Raw genomic sequence first — 19,310 nt, forward strand, 5'->3', positions numbered from 1 at the left:
GCCAACAGGATCGGGATGCCAGTGAAGTGTTGACGTTCGTAGCCTCTTTTAAGTGGTGATATTATTTTGAATTTGTAGGGGATTCTAATAATTTATCGCTATTAATGATTTAAAGCCGACGTTGAAGCTTTAGTTTCATTTTCACTACGAGTAGTTGCAGTCTCGATCTCGATTGAACGTTTTGATGAGATTCCATTGAGTAAATACCGCGCTGCATGGCTTCATGATTTTGAGCCAGCTTACGTTTAGGATATCATTAACAGGAGTTGAACGAACTGTTCCTCAAACCCATCTAATAATTTATGGAAAGCACTTAATATACTTGCTCTGTGCCAGAGGAACAAAGCTAATTTTGGCAGTAAATACACAGGTGCAAAAAAACAGTTATATTAAAGACCTACGTCTTAATTTCCAAAAGCTTTCCGTTTCACGTGAATATTATGTACGTAAATTAAATCTATACATATAAACTTAGGCACATAAATACCGAGCTTTAGATCTATGAAAGAAATTCTATTTTTAAGTCGTAGAAACTGGTGCTCATTAACGATTTTCTATTCCTTCCAGGATCTACAAAATAATGGAGGGCTGGACGAAGGAAAAGGTGTTCAATTTCCTTCAACAACAACTGGTCGATTTAAGCGAATTTGGTAAAGCTAATGAAAAGGAAATCGAAGATTCACTCCATGAAAACCTGACATTTTTGCGTCGTTTGGTATCCCAAGTTCCAGACTCAAACAATGGTCCATTACTGCCGAAAACTCCAAAAGTTAATCGCAAGCATCCAGCACAACGAATCGAAACAATTCACGAGGATGAAGCTGTTACATTTGAAGTCACTCGGACGACCAGCATCATCTCTGCACCAATTGAACCAGCAGAAACTGATGACGAAGATGGTAAAACGTCTACTCGTAGATCGAGAAGAACGGCATCTAGACAAGCTTCAAGGAGCATAAAGCAGCAACAGTCTTTAGCTCTTAATACTAAACTAAGAAGACCTGAAGCTGAAGATGAATCTGAACCACAATGTCAAGAGGTCTGCATAATATTTTTCTCAATATTCTACAAGCCAGTAAACTAGCTATCAAAGAAGTTTTTATGAAAAAACAGTCAGTTGCAAAGAATATACAGTTGTTTCCAAATTTTCACCTGAGCTAGTATTTACTACAAACTATTGTTAAGTATTGATAATCATATGACATCAAATTTTTAGGACAATGTGAAAGCTTCAAGTAGTTCAGAGAATGAAGATTATCTACCGCTTAGGCAATCCAAAGCTAGAAAAACATCCATTCAGAAGAAGAAACATGGCCAAAGGGCGACGTCAGAAATGAAAGACAGTACATTTGTTTTGAAACTTGAAAATGCTCACAAAAATTCAGAACCTGAAGAACGAGTTTCAAACAGCAAACGTAAACGTACTCAGGAGAGGTCTCCATCTCCAAATTTATCAGTCGAATCCAAGACTTTTAGGGCTCATAGTGGAGAACCTGCAGCTAAAAAGGCTAATCTTATTAACGAAACTTTGGAAAAATCAGACATCGATGATACTTTAGAGTCGTCGATTTATGAAGATGCTATTGGTAAACCTGCACCAATTCATAATTCGACTAAGATTATCGACGTTACAGTCACCCTGGATCGAAAATCTCGTGAATCGTCAAAGTCACGAGAATTACCGTATCCGTCAAAAGCTAATCAACAATCCAACATGAATGTAACTGTTGTACTGGACAGTTTGTTGAACAAGGCAAAAACTCAAGCCACTGCTCATCAAGACAGACTGGAGGATGATGAGGATGAAGTTGGCTGTACTCCGGAAGTCAAAACTGTTACTAGGGGTATTTTGCAGCAAGGGTATCGCTCTAAAGTAGATCAAACAACGAAGAATACTCTAAAATCAAATGCATTGTTTAGTCCTTATGCTACGGATTCTGTGAGAAAACGAGTCCAAGCTTTTGAGCAAGTTGTTTTTAACAGTCCCAAACCTGTAGAGGTAGATGCTCCGACTAGATTAACAAGAACGAAGACTCGAGCAATGGCAGCTGCTGCAGCTTCAGGAAATACCGTTCAACCTCCGCAGTCTGTTCAGAGTCTTGCTCAAAAATTAGCGCGCAAATCTTTGGCCAAAGCAAAGAGGATTTCATTGGCTAAAAGGGTAAAAGATGTCGATGACAGCAAAGAGGTAAGCAGAAACGTCTGTATACTTAGCGTTATTGAAATTCGAAAAATATTGCCATTAGCACTTTCAAAAGGTATGTTCACTCATATTCATACTTTCTGTATTAGCACTGCAAATAAAATTTTGTTGAATTTATAGAATGAAAATGCGAACAACACAACAACAAAAGGCAGTACAATGTTAACACTCAATGAGAAACTGATGCAAAAGCAGCTACAAAGAGTAACTCCAGTTGGAAAAAGTCGTCTACAAATTCCCACATCTCTTAATCGCATGCCTCCCACACCATTGAGCGTACAGCCTTTTTCCAATGTAAGAATTTTCTTTTACTTCCTATATTTTCTCTACCATAAGATGTTTTCCTATCAGTTTTCTCGACTAAAAACTATTTCTCAACTAACCGTAATAGCAATAAATCCATTACAGTACCCAAAAGCCATGTCGGCATCTCGCACAAATATCATTATGAACGTAGACTCGTTCCTTCAATCAAATAAACGAGCTCAGAAATTGAGTTTGGCAGAGAAATTTGAAGAAAAAAGAAGAAAAGTACATGACGAAGACGCAAGACGGAAAAAGGAGGAGGCACTGAAAATTCAAGCTGAAGAAAAAAAAAGGTAATAGCCTTTAATATTATCTGTTTTCCCAATTATAATACTGTCCATTAAAATGCTAGAGTTAGTCATCCTACCTTCCCTTTAATAACTTTCACAGAAAAAGGGAAGAGAAGGAGTTAAAGAATAAGATGGCTAGAGAAGCTAAAGAAAAACTTGATCTGGAAAAACGAATGAAGGCTGAAAAAGAACGGGAAGAGAAGGCTAAAATTGCGCTGCAAATGCAAGAAAAGATACGTGAGGAAGCTGAAAAAAAGCGAATTTTGCAGCTTCAACGGGCACAGGTTTGCATATTGACAATCCAAGAATCAATAATAGTAACAATAATTCATAATTATTAGTGTAAATATTTAAAGGAAAAAGAAGAAAGGCGTAAACAAGAAGAACAAATACGGTTGCAGCGATTACAAGAGCAGGAAGAAATGGAGCGGCAATTAGCTGAGCAGAAACGGAAAGAACAGGAAGCTGCTGAAAAACAACATCTACGTCGTCTGGCTGAAGCAAAGGCTCAGCAACAAGCAGTAGCTGAGGCTGCAAAAATCAAGGCTCAATATCAAGCAAAAGTGAGTAATATCTTCATACAATCTAAATTGAAGCATTGCTAAAAGTTCACTCACATTAAAACATTTAAACTGCACAGTAAGTTAACTACAGAGTGAAAACTGTTAATATTTGTTCTAAAAATCAAAGCAATATTGTGTTTTACTTCTGTGAAGTGGATACTAGTACTTACTTGGAATCAAAATTAACAGGGGAAACAACATAACAATACTTACAATGTACCAACGCAAGCTCAAGGTCCAGCTGCATACAAAATAGAAAGTGAACCTGATGAAGATGATGATACTACAGATAACGAGGAAGCGCCTAAGCATGCCGTACCTACTTGGGCTAATGGTGGGTATAAAAAAAAAAAAAAATACCTTTGATTAAAATTCATAACTTCATGACGCATTTTGCAAGGTCTGACATTATTCAAAGTATTGTCGTCAAACCGTAATTTATGCATTTCATTTTTTTGTAACTTCGAAAATTATCTGGATTAATGAATTAACTCCGATTATTGTCGTTTCCAGCCCAAGTTCGCAGGGGTCAGCTGGCCTTACAAAAGTACATTCCAATTAGGGAAATATATGGGTATTTTGGCAGTAGACAATGTACACCGGATCTCACAGAAATATTCCAAGGCATTGACAAGAAACGACTAATACGCACATCTAGTGCGGTCTGGAAGACACCGCCACGATATTCTATTATGTATAGAGAATAATCGTTTTGCTGACATGGACGTCAATCATTCAAATGGAGTAGTTTTACTTTTATATTATTTAGACGTACATATTAATACTAATGATAAAAATGAGTCAAATTTTGCTTTGTATTCAGTTGGAACATGTAGTATCCACTGGATGATGTAAACTGCTTTGGAAATCGATGAGCTCAAAGTATAGAATACGATGTACCTACCAAGTAGTATAATCTAATTTGATAATAAAAATTTTAAAGCTCAGATGATACTTTGTATAAAGATGAATAAAAAGTGGCAAAGTCATGATTTATCAATGTAACAAACGTAAAGCCACTCTTTCATCAGTGTCAAACACTAGACTTTAATTCGCCAGTTAGTGAACCGACGTAGTCAGAGTTTGAATTGCAAATAATTACTTGGTATAGTGACATATTTTAATTATTTTCTTACTGAAGTAAAATATTTGATATCATGTGATGTGTCACTTTTTAATTCGTATAATCTATCAGCACGTGTACGAATTCGTTAATTCCGTATTGCACTGAAAATTACTTTCAAAATTTTTAGCTGCATTACTGAACTGCCATTTATTTTTTAATAAACTGAGATATTAATTTTTTCTATTAATACATTGAAATCAATAATGAAATAGATAAACCAAAATAGGAACATGCTCTATTTTATTCATTAGTAGACATTGACAATAATTAATTTAGGTGTTAATTTGGGAAAACTCCATATGGTACCTCATGTATGATGAAATTATGAATACAATCAAAATGACGTTCATTTTAGTATCTCCAATAATATTCTCTACAGAACCATACTTAATGTGAACTTTTTGATTGAGTTTCTTTTGTAGGGTTCGATACACCTTTTGCTTTGATTTTTGAATGCAGAGTTCTGTTAGAAAAGAATAATAATAATTAGTACATATCTCTTTATCAATTTCGATGCTATTTTCATTATTATTATTATTACTAGCATATAAGATATCAATTATCTGTTTCTTTTCTTTATTTTATGTTTAAAAAATTCATACCAAATACTTACGGTACCGATTTCTGTATTAGTTGTGGTACTGGAGGTATCATTATTGGCTGTAATTCATGAGTTACTAGATGTGTATATACGGGAATCTGAATATAAACGGAATTACGTCGATGTATTACATACATGTCTGTACAACATTTGTATATCACGCTTTCTTCAAGTAATACTTACATAAGCTAGTGAACTATCCAGAATTGGCGGTGCACCATATGCATTAGAACGGGCAGGTAATTTGTAATAATGCCCAAGTTTAGGAGATGATAATCTTGTGCCATACAACATGTATCTCTCGTGTTCCGGTACCTCCTTCAGCATTTCAGCCTCTTCGGCCTTACCTTCTGTTTTCTGTGGAATCTGACCTCCATTTAAAACCTTAACAAAAATGGTACGATAATGTATGGCTCATTATATTCATTTATCCAAACAATTCGCCTTTCAACCAATTTTTATTGGTTCGAACATCAGTCAGACTGAAATACCTTTCCGTTCAAGGGAAGCCCGAATATCATACCCTAGATCGTTAAATATTATTGAATTTCCCATCTCTCACAATTTTACCTTCATTGTAGTAAAACTTCCGACACCTTTGATATCAGGTGGCAATCTGTATGAACCAAAATATTTTTCCACCCAAGTGTTAGGGAGTAACGTGGACCATGGCCTGAATGTACCCAAAGTTGAAATGTAACGGCCATTCAATGTCCACAATCTAACGGTATGATCAGAACTGCCACTGCAAAAAATTTAATTACAAGTACATGTTTTCTTAATGTGCCTCTTTACGTACATACACATACACAAGATTGAGTTTAGAACAATTCATATTCTATTTTCAAATTAATTTTATTAGTCTTGTATATCGAGTGATTGACAAAGTAAATTTTACTACAGACAGCGATTGAGAATACGATAATTAGCACCACTAAACCTTACCTAATAATCAGCCTTGCTTCTGGGATGTATTGCAGAGAATTAATTGTTTTACAGTGAGCACGAACGGACGAAAGTAAAAGTGGCTGCGGTTGATTTCGAACAGCCCTTTTTGCACGTCCGTCAATCCGATCTTTCCATAAGAACGGAAACTTCGGTTTTAATAGTGCTATAGACACCTCAGGAGGATGTGGTAAAACATAGTTCGAGAGCAACCAAACCTTTATGTATCCAGCAGTATGTCCTAGGAAAATATTATCTGTTTAATCAATAATGTTTCGTTACCAGGGTTAATTTACTGTGATTCATCTTCTTCATATAGTGTTTCTCAAACTTCACAGTTACAAGAGATGATCGATTGGAAATTGAAACCATAATTATATCAAATATTGATTGATTTCATTACATTTTCGATTACTATATCAAACCTGTAATCAAATATTGATTTTCGGGATCTGTTGCTAATGACATCACATAATCACCCAACATGTGAATAGCAGAAAAACTAGTTAAATATCCAGCTGCAGGGTGATGAGTCCACACTTGGATCATCCCGTTCTCTAACGATAGCAATAAAGAGCCAACATCGGGGGCAACTGGTCGTACATTGAGAAAAATCATAGCATATACACCGACTATCCTTGTAAAACTCAATGCGGACTTTTGATGTTTAGATACTTCATCGTCGGAAGTATATACTGGATTATTTTCTGTATCGTCATTCAGGTTTGCGTCTCTAAAAATAAATATCTAGTATTAGGATTTGAATATAATCTCTGTTCCCTGTTGAACTAGATGTGGTACAAATGGAGTGCAATTTGAAAATAGGCATTTAATTCCTGTTTGGTGCACTATATAATGCAAATTTGAAATTTGCGTAAGCTTTTTCTTGGAAAGGAAATTATTTCTTGTTACAATTTAGATGTATACGAGTTTTAAATTGTGGAACAAGCCTTACGATTTCAACAATAAGGTCTTTACGTTTGATTTGAGTCTCTTCATTGGTATTTCTAATCTCTCCTTTGTTTCTTTCTTGTATGATATAGCATACCTATGTTACAATAGATGAAACATCATTAGTGTTTCAACTTTATTAACAATCAAAGAATTTTTAATAAGCTGTAAGAACAAGTAGATTTTATCAATCACTCAACTTCCCGTAGGATTGTTAACACGATATCTTCTGTAAGGCTGCCCAGTCTCTAATCGCCAAAGTATCAGTTCGCCGTTATATGATGCAGTCGCTAGGGCTTGAGGGTAATTTGCAGCAGTACAAAGTACGTCATCCGTGTGTCGGGTTTCCCAATTCTTTTTATGCACGCCAGCTTCGGTGTCTGCAAATTCGGTAATGTGGCGATTCCAACCGGTACAAAGAATTCGGTTCGATAACCAGGTAATGCTTGTTATTTCACTAGTGTAAATAGAAGAAACAATTATAAATCACAGAAATTAATATAGAGAGTATGGTTTATAAAACATACCACTGGGGTTCAATGCTCATGTTTCGTATACAGTTTCCTGAATGAAAAATCCACATTTTTATTGTCCCATCTCTAGCACCAGTGAGGAGGAACTGCTCCGACGTATCAAAACTGGCAGCAGTTATTTCAATGGGGACTCGTTCGCCATACACTAACTTATAGTGGGCATTTTTGCAAAGATACAGGCGGCGTCCTATCCAAGGATTCCAAACGATGAAGCAAGAATCCAAGCCTGTTGTAACAACCTGATGAATGTTTAACAAAGAGGTAACATTGTGGACCAATTTTATAATTTTTACTGTATGTAATTGTTTTGTGACTTATTAGGACATTCATTAATATTTACAACTTTATATAAGGTGTTATAAAGCACGCAGCTGACAGGTTTCGTGTGCGTATATCCGTCAGATATTTCCGCATTTATCACGTGTTCGCATGTCAGTATGATCATTTTCATACTGGCTATTATCAGTTTTTGCGTTATCGAATTATACACGACAGACATTGGAGTATGTTCGCCAAGTTCACTTGGTAGACCGTTGTAAGTCTGTTTGAGAATTCATTTGAATTTTTATGGATACCACTACTTTTTTTTATTATACCAATGTGAACTCTATACGGAATATTCAACCTGCATACAAGCTTGAGCTGCGACATCCCATACTTTGATACATTTATCCTTGGCCAAAGAGTATATCCGTTTTCCACCATTGTGCGTTATTAGTGTACAAATAGTAGCATGATGTCCTTGGAGAATACAGTTAGGTTTATTAGGCACAAACGGATTCCATACACGAACTGTACAATCAGGGCCACCCGTCACTAGAATATGGCCTTCTGTAGGGGTAGATTCAATATTAATTACAAATTGGGAGTAAGCATTGCAACACGAACCAGTATTTCCCTGTGTACTAAATTGAGCTAAAGTAAATTTGACAAACCTTCACAGAAATCGAAGCATGAAACTCCCTTTGCTACATTGAATATGTATTGCATCCTAGTACCAGTTGCATCGCTGAGAAAAACTGAACGATCTGAGCAGATACCGCAAGATACGAATGCTCGCAGATTTCCATAATATCCTACTTGTCGTACCCAATCAGCGTGAATGTTTTTAAATTCTGTAACTTTCATGCCTTGGAGTTCGCCCTATTATTTGAAAAATCACTAACAGTAACGTGAAATAGCTGTATTGAATTAACTTCAGTGTAAGAAATTCAATCAGTTGTTTTCAAAGCTAACTCTAGCCACAGCTTCGTAACGAAGATGAATTAAATCATGTCGTGGAGCATGTTTAAAAGGTCCCTTCTGCAAAGAACTAAACGACATCACTTTGACAGTTCCTCCCATATCACCCAAAACAATGTGTGAGTTTTCTTTAATATTGGGACTAAAGTAATAGCTCATGCATACCACTGCATTTTCTAAGCTTGATATCTGTACAGAAATAATGCACAATCGAAATTCAGTATATTTTTCGGAATCAATATCGACAAATGCTAATTTTACTACACATATTACTCTACTGGAGCGCCCTGATGGTACCAGAATTTGAATGTTTGTTAAAATGAAAGTGTACACGTACCATTACTCTCAGATCAAATTTCCTTGCCATGGTATCATAAAACCGCAGGTCACGCTCCGAAGAACTTGTACATAATATTTGAATATCGGGTAGTACAATCATATCAGTTATAGTTGTAGAACAAACTTTCAAATATGCTGAAAGTTCAAAGTTAGCGCTCTACAATTCAATACTCACTCCCAAAAAATGTATTAAGATATATCTGCGTCAAAAAAAAATGTTTTGGAAATATTGGCTATAATTGTCTAAATTAGGAGTTTCTATTAAAATTAGGTTTCTTTGTGTGCTAAAATCTCTTGAACAAAATAAGTGAAATGATAAGAAAAATCAGGAAACATGGCGAAAAAGATTCTTACGATTTGTTGATTGAACGCTTCGCTCATATTCAAGATCCAAAGACCAATAATTAATAACACCATCTCTACTTGCTGTTAAATAACAACCTTGCAGGAAATCCCAGGTTCGATCCTAAAAATTGAGAGAACCCAAATATTCTAAAAATGAATCACTGATAAGCTTATGGTGACACTCACTGGGCGAACTTCTGGACAGAACACAATTCTGCAGACCGCACTACGATGATGGGTTCTTTGTATCTCTGGTTCACCGGTTAAAGGGGGTTCCAGTGTTTGCCGCTGCAGGGTTGTATCTGTTTGTTGAAACTCTAACAGCAAATAAGTTATAAATTCATCCCATGTTGTGTACCCATTTCTTCTCAAGTTTATCTAATGAAAATCAAAAAGTATCCAGAAATCATATAGAAATGAAAAAATGATACATAATCTTTAAAGAGTGTGAACCTTCTTGAATAATGTTCGAAATTCATCATTCGGGATATGAATTTTCAGTATAGTTCTGAATGCTTCTTGGAGTTGCAACTCGCTTATTTCTTGTCCTTCATTTGCCTATAAAAACAATTGGGTTTTTGAATTGACTACACTCTTTGAATCGTAATGAATAATGTCGTTAGGTGGAAAGTCAATGTTTTATGAGTTGAAATTGTTTCCCTAACTGTTCATAAAATATGTCATACTGAATATTTTCTGTACTTATATGAATACGGCGAACGATAGAGAGTAAGCAGGAACTGACCAAGAAAGCTTCATGCAAATTTATCAAATCTTCCTCTGTACATTGCTCTTCGATGTTTTGTTGGTTGTAAAATTCTTCGAACTGTTGTTGAATGCTGAACAAGTGCATTTATAGGATTAAAATAAAATTTTCAATCATTTACTGAATATTCAACAACTAGTTTCATGGAATGAATATATCAGCCCAAATAACTTTGTGAATATTTGTCACGTCCTGCATAGGAAACTTGAATCGTTTTACTCAACTGTTAATGTTTTACGATAATATATCAGTAACATCACAATTTCATGAATTTCTCCACTAACCATGTTTCTGCTGTCAGTATTGTTTGGGGAAACATTCATTCACAGGATGCTATCAAATTATAAACGAATCAAAGGTAACTTTGCTATTTCCTCTTCTCTCCAATTCCCTCCAGCTCCTTCCACCCTTGTTGTCATGGTTTAGAATAGTCATGCAGACATCAGCCGCAAGATACTTCTTATAGTAGGTACTAAAGTATTTTTTATAGGTGCAAAAAGATTATTTAAAATATTTCAGGGCAGAAGTGAGCAATTTGCCATGCAGAATGCTTTTCATTTATTTTATTGAAACGTAAGATGATGAAGTTCATAACATACTGCGATGCAATATACAAGATACTATGGAAAAAAACTGCAACATTATATTATTGTATTATTAAAAATCATAATATGACAAAATTGGTCGTATCAATTTTCCGGCTAGCTGCAATTCCACTTTTCATTGTGTTTTTTGTTCTTTGTCAAGGACAGAAATAATCAATATACATATGTCCAGCAGAACAGGTCATGATAGTTCTCTACCAAGTGATCAATATTAGTCTCCCCTGACACAACAGAGCCGGAAAAAATTCTTATTGTTTCTTGGACAATGGATCCCTTATATTCGGCAATCAGTTTATTTAGCAGACGAAAGTACGAAGAATGTGCAGTTATATGTTCGACTCTGTTAAAGAAGAATCCGTTGGATCAGGTGAGTCACTTAAAATAGCTATTAATAATTATATTTTGATTGCATAATTTCCACATATCTTTCAAGAAATGACACACAGTAAATGAACATTGTCTTCAACTATTTGATATTAACAATAATAGTTTTATGCAGGCAATCTGGATTCTCAAAATGCGTGCTTTGACGCTTCAAGTTTACGTGGATGACATCGAAGGTGAAGAAGAAGGAATAGCAGAAAGTATTTTAGATAATGACACAATTGCTGCTATGCCTCGACCAGGGACATCACTTAAGAATCCAGGCACCTCACTACCTGGACAAGGTTTTCGGCCAAAAACAGAATCAGGTTAACATTCTGGCATTACCTCTAATGTATACCACTAAAAAATTTTAACGAGAGTTTTGACCGCTCAACCCTTAACGGTATTCTCTAAAATCAATCACAGAGACTGTAGTTCAACATTACGAGTATTCACTGAATAATATAGCATCAAAAATATTGAGTCAAACGATTGTTCTTGCATTGTTGAAGGTAGACCAGTCACAGGTGTAGTTCGACCCGCAACTCAATCTGCAAGATCAGAAACCATGGAACAAGCTTTGAGAACAGCTAGAACATCAAAAACAGCAAGACCAATCACTGCAAATACTGGCCGCAGTATTAGGTCAAACATATGACAAAGGCCATACGTTTGAATTAGTAATATTTTCTGTTCATATGTTTGTATACTGATTAATTATTTTCAGACTTGGCACAGCATCAATGTTGACAGAACCTGACGGACCATTTATACAGCTATCGCGTTTAAATATATCAAAATATGCGGCTCAACCTGGTATTGCCAAACCTTTATTTGAGTACATTTACTATCATGAACACGACGCGAGATATGTAAGTGGAGAATGGGATCATAGCGTCTTATGTGCTAACTCTCAAAAACATTTAGATGAGATTCACTGAAATTTTAGGCTCTTGATTTAGCAGTCCAAGCAACTCAAGCGTGCCAATTTAAAGATTGGTGGTGGAAAGTCCAGTTGGGTAAATGTTATTATGCTCTTGGACTAACTCGAGATGCAGAGCATCAGTTCAGATCTGCTTTGAAGAACCATAAAACCATTGAAACTATTGTTAGATTGATAAGGGTATATATCAGATTAGATCAGCCATTTGCTGCATTGGATATTTGCAACGGAGGTCTCGATTATTTTTCAAATGAAGTAAGTCATGTTAAAAATCGAACACAGATAATAAATTAATAACCAATGCTTCAGGTACCAAATTCAAACTTTCTTCCAACGAACTACACCTACCTAATATTTCATAATTCATCCACACATATTAAACCGTACTCCAAGACGTAAATTAAAAATTTAAAAAAATACGCCAACAGGTAACTATTTTGACCGAAATGGCTCGTGTTTTTGAAGGTTTAAATAACATGCAAATGTCTATGAAATATTATAAATCAGTACTGCAAGAGGATGCAGCACATATCGAAGCTATTGCAAGCATTGGCATGCATCATTTTTATAACGATCAACCAGAAACGGCATTGCGTTATTATAGGTAAGGTCAATCTACTATTATATTTCATACAGTTTACTTTCAAGTTCTCTCTGAGATATTTGATTTACAGGCGTCTTTTACAAATGGGAGTTTTTAATGCTGAACTCTTCACCAATTTGGGCTTGTGCTGTTTCTATGCTCAGCAGTATGATCATACAATATCATGCTTTGAGAGAGCACTCAATCTTGCAACAGAAGAGAACATCGCTGACGTGTGGTATAATATTTCTCATGTGGCCATTGTAAGTTTGCCTAATATAGCAATATATTACATACATATGTATGTACGATATCCTTAAATCTAAAACTTGTATCAACATGTGTTCAATTTAATACTTTGGATTTTCAAGAGTGTAGGTGATATACACATGGCACAGGAATGTCTGAGACTAGCAATTTCTGCAGATAACAGTCATGCTTTATCTTACAACAATCTTGGAGTATTGGAATCTAGAAATAATAATGTAACAGCTGCTCGGACTTATTTTCATGCTTCGGCAAATCTTGCCAGCTATTTACATGAACCACACTACAACAGTGCAAAGTTAGCTTACGAGGTACGCTTTTAATGGCTAATGAAACAGATGACTAGGCAATGTATTAGATTTTTTTCTCAAAATGTTCATAATTTAGAGTGGTAGCTGAATATCAATGAGACCAAAGAAACTATGCTACAGTATAATGTCAGTTTATATTACATTTGATCTACTGAATTGACAGGTTGGAGATTTACAAACAAGTTATATTGTTGTGCAAAGAGCACTGCGAGCATATCCAAATCATCAGGAGAGCAGAGAACTTTTCCAGAGATTACAGAGGCATTTTTCTTACATCTAAATAGTAGGCAGAAAAAGATAGAATTTCGTGTTGATGTCTTTTTTTTTATTGGAACATTTGATTTATGCTTATTCAATAGTTATCACTTAGTTATACACGTTAATATTATTATTTATATAATAAATATTACATATTTTCATTTGACATTGAAAATAAAATACTTTTAATCCTAGGAAATGCAACGTTGAATATTGATAATCACGTTTGATTATTCAGATGTTAAAAAGGGTTCAGAGGCTACATACCTTTGAAAGATTTTAACCCGCATTAAGAGAAAGACAGAACCAGCTTTAATCTTCAAGCAAATTTGCCAGTTAATTCAATGTCAATCTTTTATTGGGCTTTGTGCAGCTTTATACAGTCTTGAAGTCAAAATCAATTCTTCTTTGTGTTTAAGATTTTTCACGTGGAGTGTGATATCACTAACCACGATATGATAAAGTAAAACAAAAAAATAGGATAAACTGCTAATGCTTTTCGTCCAGCTGGCTGACTATCCCCAAGAAATGCCATGGAAGCTGAAACATGATAGTTTACATGTAATAATGTTTCTTTAAAATTTTAGGACCTTTAAGACTATTTTGATACAGGGGCTAACAAATTTTTGCTTTTCATAAGATAATTTCTTTATACTGTACAAGCGAGCTCTAATACTGCACGACCAGTAAATTTATGACAGAATGGTAACTGAAATTGAAATACTCACCATATGTAGCCCAGAGAAATCCAATTATCGTAATAATAAACCGTAGGATGAACCAACCAAGAGTTTGTTCTACCAACAAAATGATTCTGCAAATAATGAGAGCAACAGTTGTTGGTAGTAGGCAATAGCCTAGAACGCAAACACTTTGAAAGAATGATCTGAAACATGAGGAGAACGATAATAGTAAAAGAATGCTATTCAAGAAGCTATTGAAAAAATGGCATTTTCAACATTACTGAATAGCAAGTTCAACAAAGTAAATAAGTACTATATTAATCCCATTGATCTTTTGACTTAAATTATTTGAACATTATAACTGACTTACATGTTGCCTCCTAACAATTTAGAATTAAGGGTGACGATCATAGATCCGATCCAAACAATAACAAATACTTCAGCAAATTCTGGGCCACCATCATTTTTGTTGATTGCATCATCATCCGATCCTTGGAGAACCCTGTTAAAAATGATCAAGTTGATTATTAAATTATGCAGTCACTTAGGTTTAGTAAATGAGTAATTGAAATATGAAATAAGAAAGAATATGATTTGGAACTAACTTACATCGCCATGAATGTACAAAGTACCAGAGGTCCCCAAAGATCCCCTAAAGACATAGAGAAACGTTAATATAATTATAAAACTCAACCAGCGAGTTTATTTGCTAACTCTTCCGCTACAGGTAATTGTAATTTTGTAACAATGAAACAACGGCGGTTGCCAATGACAACTGATTTTTTGTATTAGACACAGGCTACTCGTAAACTGTTTGAAATGGAACGGCACCTATTTTTGTAATTAGCCGTACGCGCAAGGTTAGTGAATAAGCCCGTAATTTAACAGCTGTTCAAATACACATACATTCTTTGAGTAAACTCTTCTTTTCCTTTGGGTATAATACATGATAGAATTTTTTTCCAACTGCTCGAACATCTCTGAGCTGAAAGAAAGGAAAATTTAAAAGTTATTTCTACTTTCTATACGCATCAAGTTTGTACGTATTTGGACAACATGGGAGTCTGAAAAAATTATTCAAGGTGATGTAGCTTAATAGATGTTGTGATTTTGTAACGCCTCAAGATGTGTTATGGAAAGAAGTAGAAAAGCAGTTGAATGTTTTGAGGATATTAAGACTTCAGTATTAGGAGGGAAATTGGAGAAGTTATTTAACTGTAGGTCTGCAAAGTGGAGTAAAAACATTGACCAATCAACTAACAATAGTGTCTCTAATCGGTTCGTCAAGGGTGTTGAAGTCAGGTTCCCCAATATTCGCTTTTTGTCTGGTGCCAACTGTCATCTCTCCTTCCACGTGTTGTGGATCAACAGCGTAGATCGTATCATCATACATCTGTAAAGTAAAATTTTATGAAAATGACACATCACTGATTAAACCACCAGTTGTTATATCAATTTATTCATTTCTAAATAAAATGATGGCGATCCGCGAAAACGGATTGTGCTAACTTAAACACATTTTACGGAGTAATAGTATCAGAAAAATTCACATTCAACACAACCCACTTTGGCTAATAACAGAATTTATTTAAATATTATACGAACGTCAAGTTTCGCATCCCCCATGGTGGCCATATTTGTTGCCGATGTGTTCACTCCACGGTTCACTCATTGTTCACTGTTAAGATAAGACAGAGAGAGAAAAACGTGAAGCCTGGTTTACATTAAAACACGTTGTCGAAACGTGTAAGTGATAGTTAAGGTTCGCCATGGTAACCATACCCTACATTATTCACTGTTCACTGTAATTCCGGCAGAGCGCGAGTCGGTAACCGATATCCGCTTATCATTCGGTTAGGTACGTGGAAATTAATTTCAGGTAACTACTTCAAGCCTGAGCGCGCTACTGCATGGTCGAGACCATAGTATAAGAAAATACATGGTCGAGACGACTAAATACGACCAAGATACCGCGGGCTCTGTCAGGATTTATTATTTTTACACCGTGTTCAGCCTGGCATTAAATAATCTTCAGTCACAAGCGTCGTGCCCAGCTAGCGTCGTCTCTACACCCTATTTTCTTCAGTGTTCGTTACGTGGCGCGGATTGCGCCAATTGCAAGATGGCCGTATTTGAAATATACCCGTGCACGCGTGTAACCTGTCGTGATTTTAAACAGTTCTTTTAGAACTTATCGATACAGCACAAACAGGTTCGTTTTATGGTACTGAAGGTTTTTCCAAAATAGCTTCCCATGCATGTAAACAACGTACGCAAAACACTTGCAATATGCAGACACCGAAGATGATTGCTTTTTATCTTCCTGTATTTGTCGCATCGTGCACGGCGCAGGTGCAAAATACGACGCCGGCCAGACCAATCGGCGTGGGGGAATCTACAGCCGGTGATTCAGTTCAAACTGATCCGAATGAGCTACTTTGTATCCTTCGTTTGTAAAGTTATTGACATTAATTTATTTCATGTTTACCGAAATTTTCTCTTGTATACGTATTGATTGACCCTTGACCGAATTTTTGATCGCATAGTCAAAAGACTCTTTGCCCGGCGGCGTGAGGAACATGTAGAAGCTGTTAGGGGATTAAGGAAAATGGAAAATTATGAAAGACAGTATAAAATGATCATGGTATTAGCTGAAAAAGTTTTCTCCGTCATCCAGACAAGCCGAGATATTTTAGAAAGCGCTGAATTTGAGCCGGGTAACACCCCATTTCCAGAGGATGCAAATCTGCGAGATGGTACGAGAAAAATGATTTTGATTCCAACATAACGCCGGATGCCATGTAGTCACTGAATATTACAAAAACTTTTCTGTGTCTCTGCATCTTGATATTTCCATAGCTTACCTATACTGATCAGCTGATGTTATTCTGTTTACTAGTCAATTTTATTCCTGATGCTCATACTTTGGATTATAAGTTGTAAGCGTGTTTCATATTAATACACAGTCGGTACTTGACCCCACATATTCTAAGAGATCTAATAACGTTCGGCTGGAACTGATAATTCTCAATAGTTATGATTTGTTGGTTTAATTGAATTTTTCCCTACTGCAATTTCAGCTTTATCCAATATTCTGGAAAATACAGCACTATTTGGCGACATAATCCTTCACTTACCAGAGATTAGCCAAAGGGTGTTAAACACACAGCCGCAATGGGATACGATGATGCAGTGGTCTTGGAACTTTGCTAATCAAACCAGACACTTGCTCGATAAGTCGACTAACACAATGATACATTTGGTTGGTCAAGAGCTCAACATAACAACTCGCGAGCCTGGGTATTTTAATCCATATTGGTCGAACGCTGCTGGAGAATCCATCCATAATGAGGATACGAATAACAAGCAAAAGAAGAGGTCGAAAAAAGAAAAACGAAAAAAAGGTCCTAGAATGACGAGAATGGAGTTGTAAATTGAAAAATTTATAAACAGTGTCATATTCAGAAACGTCTTCGTGAGTTACTTCCTGTAAATACCTAATTTATAAACTATTCCAGAAAATTTTAATTCCATGCAAATAAAATGTGAATATAATGTGTTATTGTTGTTCTGCGATCGTGAAATTTAACAATGATTATATTATATATACTTTAAAGGATACTTTTCAATACACATATTGAACACGATGGTGATTAGAATAACGATAAAGTTAAAAATCAATTTCTGTGACTTACTATGTTTTGTAGTAAGAGCGTCGACTGCTTTCAAAAATTTGAAATGAGTCGATTGTTGGAAATTGTGCTGGAAAAAAATTTCTACTGGTTGTTTTCTACGTTGTCACATATCTCTATTAATATATTAACAGATTTTATACAGTTTTTGAAGTCAAAATTTGCGTAAACAGTAAAGTAACGTTCAATATGCATATTTTTTCGTTTTGACCAGTTGAAGTAGGCACTACCCTTAAAAAAATCTTGATAAATGGTACGCTACCTTCTAATTTTCTAAAAAATTCAATACCCATAGAAGCATGTACGTGTCTAAAATACTGAGATTTCGCTAATTGATTTACGTAAAAATCAAAGCCATATAGGTATACACTCTCTGAATCAGATTTTCTTAAGCAGAATTGTATCAGTCATTGCTCGAGAATGAGACTTGCGTTAGTGAGTAAGCATAACAATTCGAACAAAAGAATAGTTCAACAACGGTGGATAATAAATTATTGTAATGTAATTAGGTACGAACGGTTACAATAAGAGCCATTTGAAAATTGAAAGGGAATGATGAATAATTGATGGAATATTCAGCATGTAGTATTGTGCCAAAGATTGTGTGAAAACTTAAATATTTCATTCTTATACAGATGGAAATAGAAAAATTAAAGAATTATACTACATAAAATATTAAACGTTCCTCCACATTTATACGGAATAATTGGAATTCTACTACCTCGTACAATTAGCTTGTATGTACCACATGGAGGGAGTAGCTATCGTTTATCACGTAGAACGGAATGCTACACACTCAGAACGCTTTCTATGCAACCAGAATATCTGGCCTTCAATTTATTTAGGAAATCAAATTGTCAGTTGGCCCCAGAAATTTCAAGTTTCTCTGGCAGGTCCGATTTCTCCAGTGTCTAGGTCCCTCGACATCTCTGAACCACGTACGTAGGTATGTATATGGTATGAACGTGGCAAATTCATGTCGTAAATTATAACTCGGCTGTACATAAGTGTAAAATAAAAGTCGATGTATTATAACACACTTATGCCGAAAGTAAAATACAGAAAATCCCAAAGATTACCGGCTTTCCAGTGCAATGAAAAAATGTTAAAATAAAAAGTTGATTGAACGTAGGGATCGCGTGCTACGTGACGATCCATTCACAGTCGCTTTTGTTCGATGAGTAAAATTTCTCTTCTTCTTAAGGATCCCAGGTTAGTGCCGGGTGTCTGAAACTTGTCGCGTGAGTATGTTGCGCGAGGTGGATACAGTCGGTAAAATAAACGAAGGATTCAATTCACTCTCACGAATGGCTCGGCGTTCGAATATAATATATACATAAAATACATACTTTCAATTTTTAAGCACGGCGACCTTAATGTATTTTCGAGATG

General features: G+C 35.5%; 5 protein-coding genes across 6 annotated transcripts; 3 read left to right on the forward strand and 2 right to left on the reverse strand.

Moving 5' to 3' along the window:
- The first annotated feature begins 7 nt into the window (after positions 1 to 7).
- Positions 8 to 4,686, forward strand: LOC107227159 (inner centromere protein A). 2 transcript variants are annotated; one of them, XM_015668213.2, is made up of 9 exons: positions 8 to 442; positions 568 to 1,039; positions 1,217 to 2,188; positions 2,324 to 2,497; positions 2,612 to 2,802; positions 2,900 to 3,083; positions 3,156 to 3,362; positions 3,552 to 3,696; positions 3,876 to 4,686. In XM_015668213.2, coding segments are annotated over exons 1-9 (2,541 nt in total). In that variant the 5' UTR covers positions 8 to 440; the 3' UTR covers positions 4,070 to 4,686. The 2 variants fall into 2 exon arrangements, with proteins under 2 accessions (XP_015523699.2, XP_015523700.2); XM_015668214.2 differs by having other exon boundaries at positions 8 to 370.
- Positions 4,687 to 4,813: 127 nt separating this feature from the next.
- LOC107227113 (WD repeat-containing protein on Y chromosome) lies at positions 4,814 to 10,600 on the reverse strand. The gene is made up of 18 exons (XM_046735943.1): positions 10,495 to 10,600; positions 10,190 to 10,283; positions 9,898 to 10,002; positions 9,631 to 9,822; positions 9,454 to 9,565; positions 9,098 to 9,234; positions 8,454 to 8,661; positions 8,144 to 8,349; positions 7,859 to 8,059; positions 7,513 to 7,757; positions 7,185 to 7,442; positions 6,990 to 7,082; positions 6,460 to 6,767; positions 6,035 to 6,275; positions 5,660 to 5,834; positions 5,273 to 5,473; positions 5,102 to 5,187; positions 4,814 to 4,951 (listed from the first exon to the last, which is right to left on the reverse strand). Exons 1-18 carry the CDS (start codon positions 10,527 to 10,529, stop codon positions 4,876 to 4,878), a joined length of 2,973 nt encoding a protein of 990 aa, XP_046591899.1. The 5' UTR covers positions 10,530 to 10,600; the 3' UTR covers positions 4,814 to 4,875.
- A 387-nt stretch (positions 10,601 to 10,987) lies between these two features.
- Positions 10,988 to 14,012, forward strand: LOC107227158 (tetratricopeptide repeat protein 8). The gene is made up of 9 exons (XM_015668212.2): positions 10,988 to 11,182; positions 11,315 to 11,507; positions 11,694 to 11,826; positions 11,909 to 12,053; positions 12,131 to 12,379; positions 12,553 to 12,728; positions 12,799 to 12,970; positions 13,079 to 13,285; positions 13,449 to 14,012. Exons 1-9 carry the CDS (start codon positions 11,081 to 11,083, stop codon positions 13,563 to 13,565), a joined length of 1,494 nt encoding a protein of 497 aa, XP_015523698.1. The 5' UTR covers positions 10,988 to 11,080; the 3' UTR covers positions 13,566 to 14,012.
- Positions 13,739 to 16,440, reverse strand: LOC107227122 (protein YIPF6). Its single transcript, XM_015668171.2, has 8 exons — positions 16,422 to 16,440; positions 15,832 to 15,904; positions 15,488 to 15,619; positions 15,133 to 15,211; positions 14,836 to 14,878; positions 14,597 to 14,728; positions 14,272 to 14,429; positions 13,739 to 14,083 (listed from the first exon to the last, which is right to left on the reverse strand). Exons 2-8 carry the CDS (start codon positions 15,859 to 15,861, stop codon positions 13,968 to 13,970), a joined length of 690 nt encoding a protein of 229 aa, XP_015523657.2. The 5' UTR covers positions 15,862 to 15,904; positions 16,422 to 16,440; the 3' UTR covers positions 13,739 to 13,967.
- On the forward strand, positions 15,998 to 17,786 carry LOC107227125 (coiled-coil domain-containing protein 134). The gene is made up of 3 exons (XM_015668174.2): positions 15,998 to 16,666; positions 16,773 to 16,982; positions 17,307 to 17,786. Exons 1-3 carry the CDS (start codon positions 16,516 to 16,518, stop codon positions 17,657 to 17,659), a joined length of 714 nt encoding a protein of 237 aa, XP_015523660.1. The 5' UTR covers positions 15,998 to 16,515; the 3' UTR covers positions 17,660 to 17,786.
- The last annotated feature ends 1,524 nt before the right edge of the window (positions 17,787 to 19,310 follow it).

Source organism: Neodiprion lecontei, chromosome 3, assembly GCF_021901455.1.
Source record: "Neodiprion lecontei isolate iyNeoLeco1 chromosome 3, iyNeoLeco1.1, whole genome shotgun sequence".
In the NCBI taxonomy this organism is placed as follows: domain Eukaryota; kingdom Metazoa; phylum Arthropoda; class Insecta; order Hymenoptera; family Diprionidae; genus Neodiprion; species Neodiprion lecontei.

Excerpts from the sequence above, each read along its gene's own strand:
- LOC107227159 (XM_015668213.2), top strand. Across the intron at positions 3,084-3,155 it reads TGCAGCTTCAACGGGCACAG|GAAAAAGAAGAAAGGCGTAA; the intron begins GTTTGCATATTG and ends AAATATTTAAAG. Across the intron at positions 3,363-3,551 it reads AGGCTCAATATCAAGCAAAA|GGGAAACAACATAACAATAC; the intron begins GTGAGTAATATC and ends CAAAATTAACAG.
- LOC107227158 (XM_015668212.2), top strand. The coding sequence starts at position 11,081 with ATGGATCCCTTATATTCGGCAATCAGTTTATTTAGCAGACGAAAGTAC. Across the intron at positions 12,729-12,798 it reads ACGGCATTGCGTTATTATAG|GCGTCTTTTACAAATGGGAG; the intron begins GTAAGGTCAATC and ends TTTGATTTACAG. Across the intron at positions 13,286-13,448 it reads GTGCAAAGTTAGCTTACGAG|GTTGGAGATTTACAAACAAG; the intron begins GTACGCTTTTAA and ends CTGAATTGACAG.
- LOC107227113 (XM_046735943.1), bottom strand. The coding sequence starts at position 10,529 with ATGTTTCCCCAAACAATACTGACAGCAGAAACATG. Across the intron at positions 8,350-8,453 it reads ATGCTTCGATTTCTGTGAAG|AAGGCCATATTCTAGTGACG; the intron begins GTTTGTCAAATT and ends CTACCCCTACAG. Across the intron at positions 7,758-7,858 it reads ATAACACCTTATATAAAGTT|GTTGTTACAACAGGCTTGGA; the intron begins GTAAATATTAAT and ends AACATTCATCAG.
- LOC107227122 (XM_015668171.2), bottom strand. The coding sequence starts at position 15,861 with ATGGCCACCATGGGGGATGCGAAACTTGAC. Across the intron at positions 15,212-15,487 it reads AACCGATTAGAGACACTATT|CTCAGAGATGTTCGAGCAGT; the intron begins GTTAGTTGATTG and ends CCTTTCTTTCAG. Across the intron at positions 14,879-15,132 it reads GAAGAGTTTACTCAAAGAAT|GGGATCTTTGGGGACCTCTG; the intron begins GTATGTGTATTT and ends CTATGTCTTTAG.
- LOC107227125 (XM_015668174.2), top strand. The coding sequence starts at position 16,516 with ATGCAGACACCGAAGATGATTGCTTTTTATCTTCCTGTATTTGTCGCA. Across the intron at positions 16,667-16,772 it reads TGATCCGAATGAGCTACTTT|TCAAAAGACTCTTTGCCCGG; the intron begins GTATCCTTCGTT and ends TTGATCGCATAG. Across the intron at positions 16,983-17,306 it reads GGATGCAAATCTGCGAGATG|CTTTATCCAATATTCTGGAA; the intron begins GTACGAGAAAAA and ends CTGCAATTTCAG.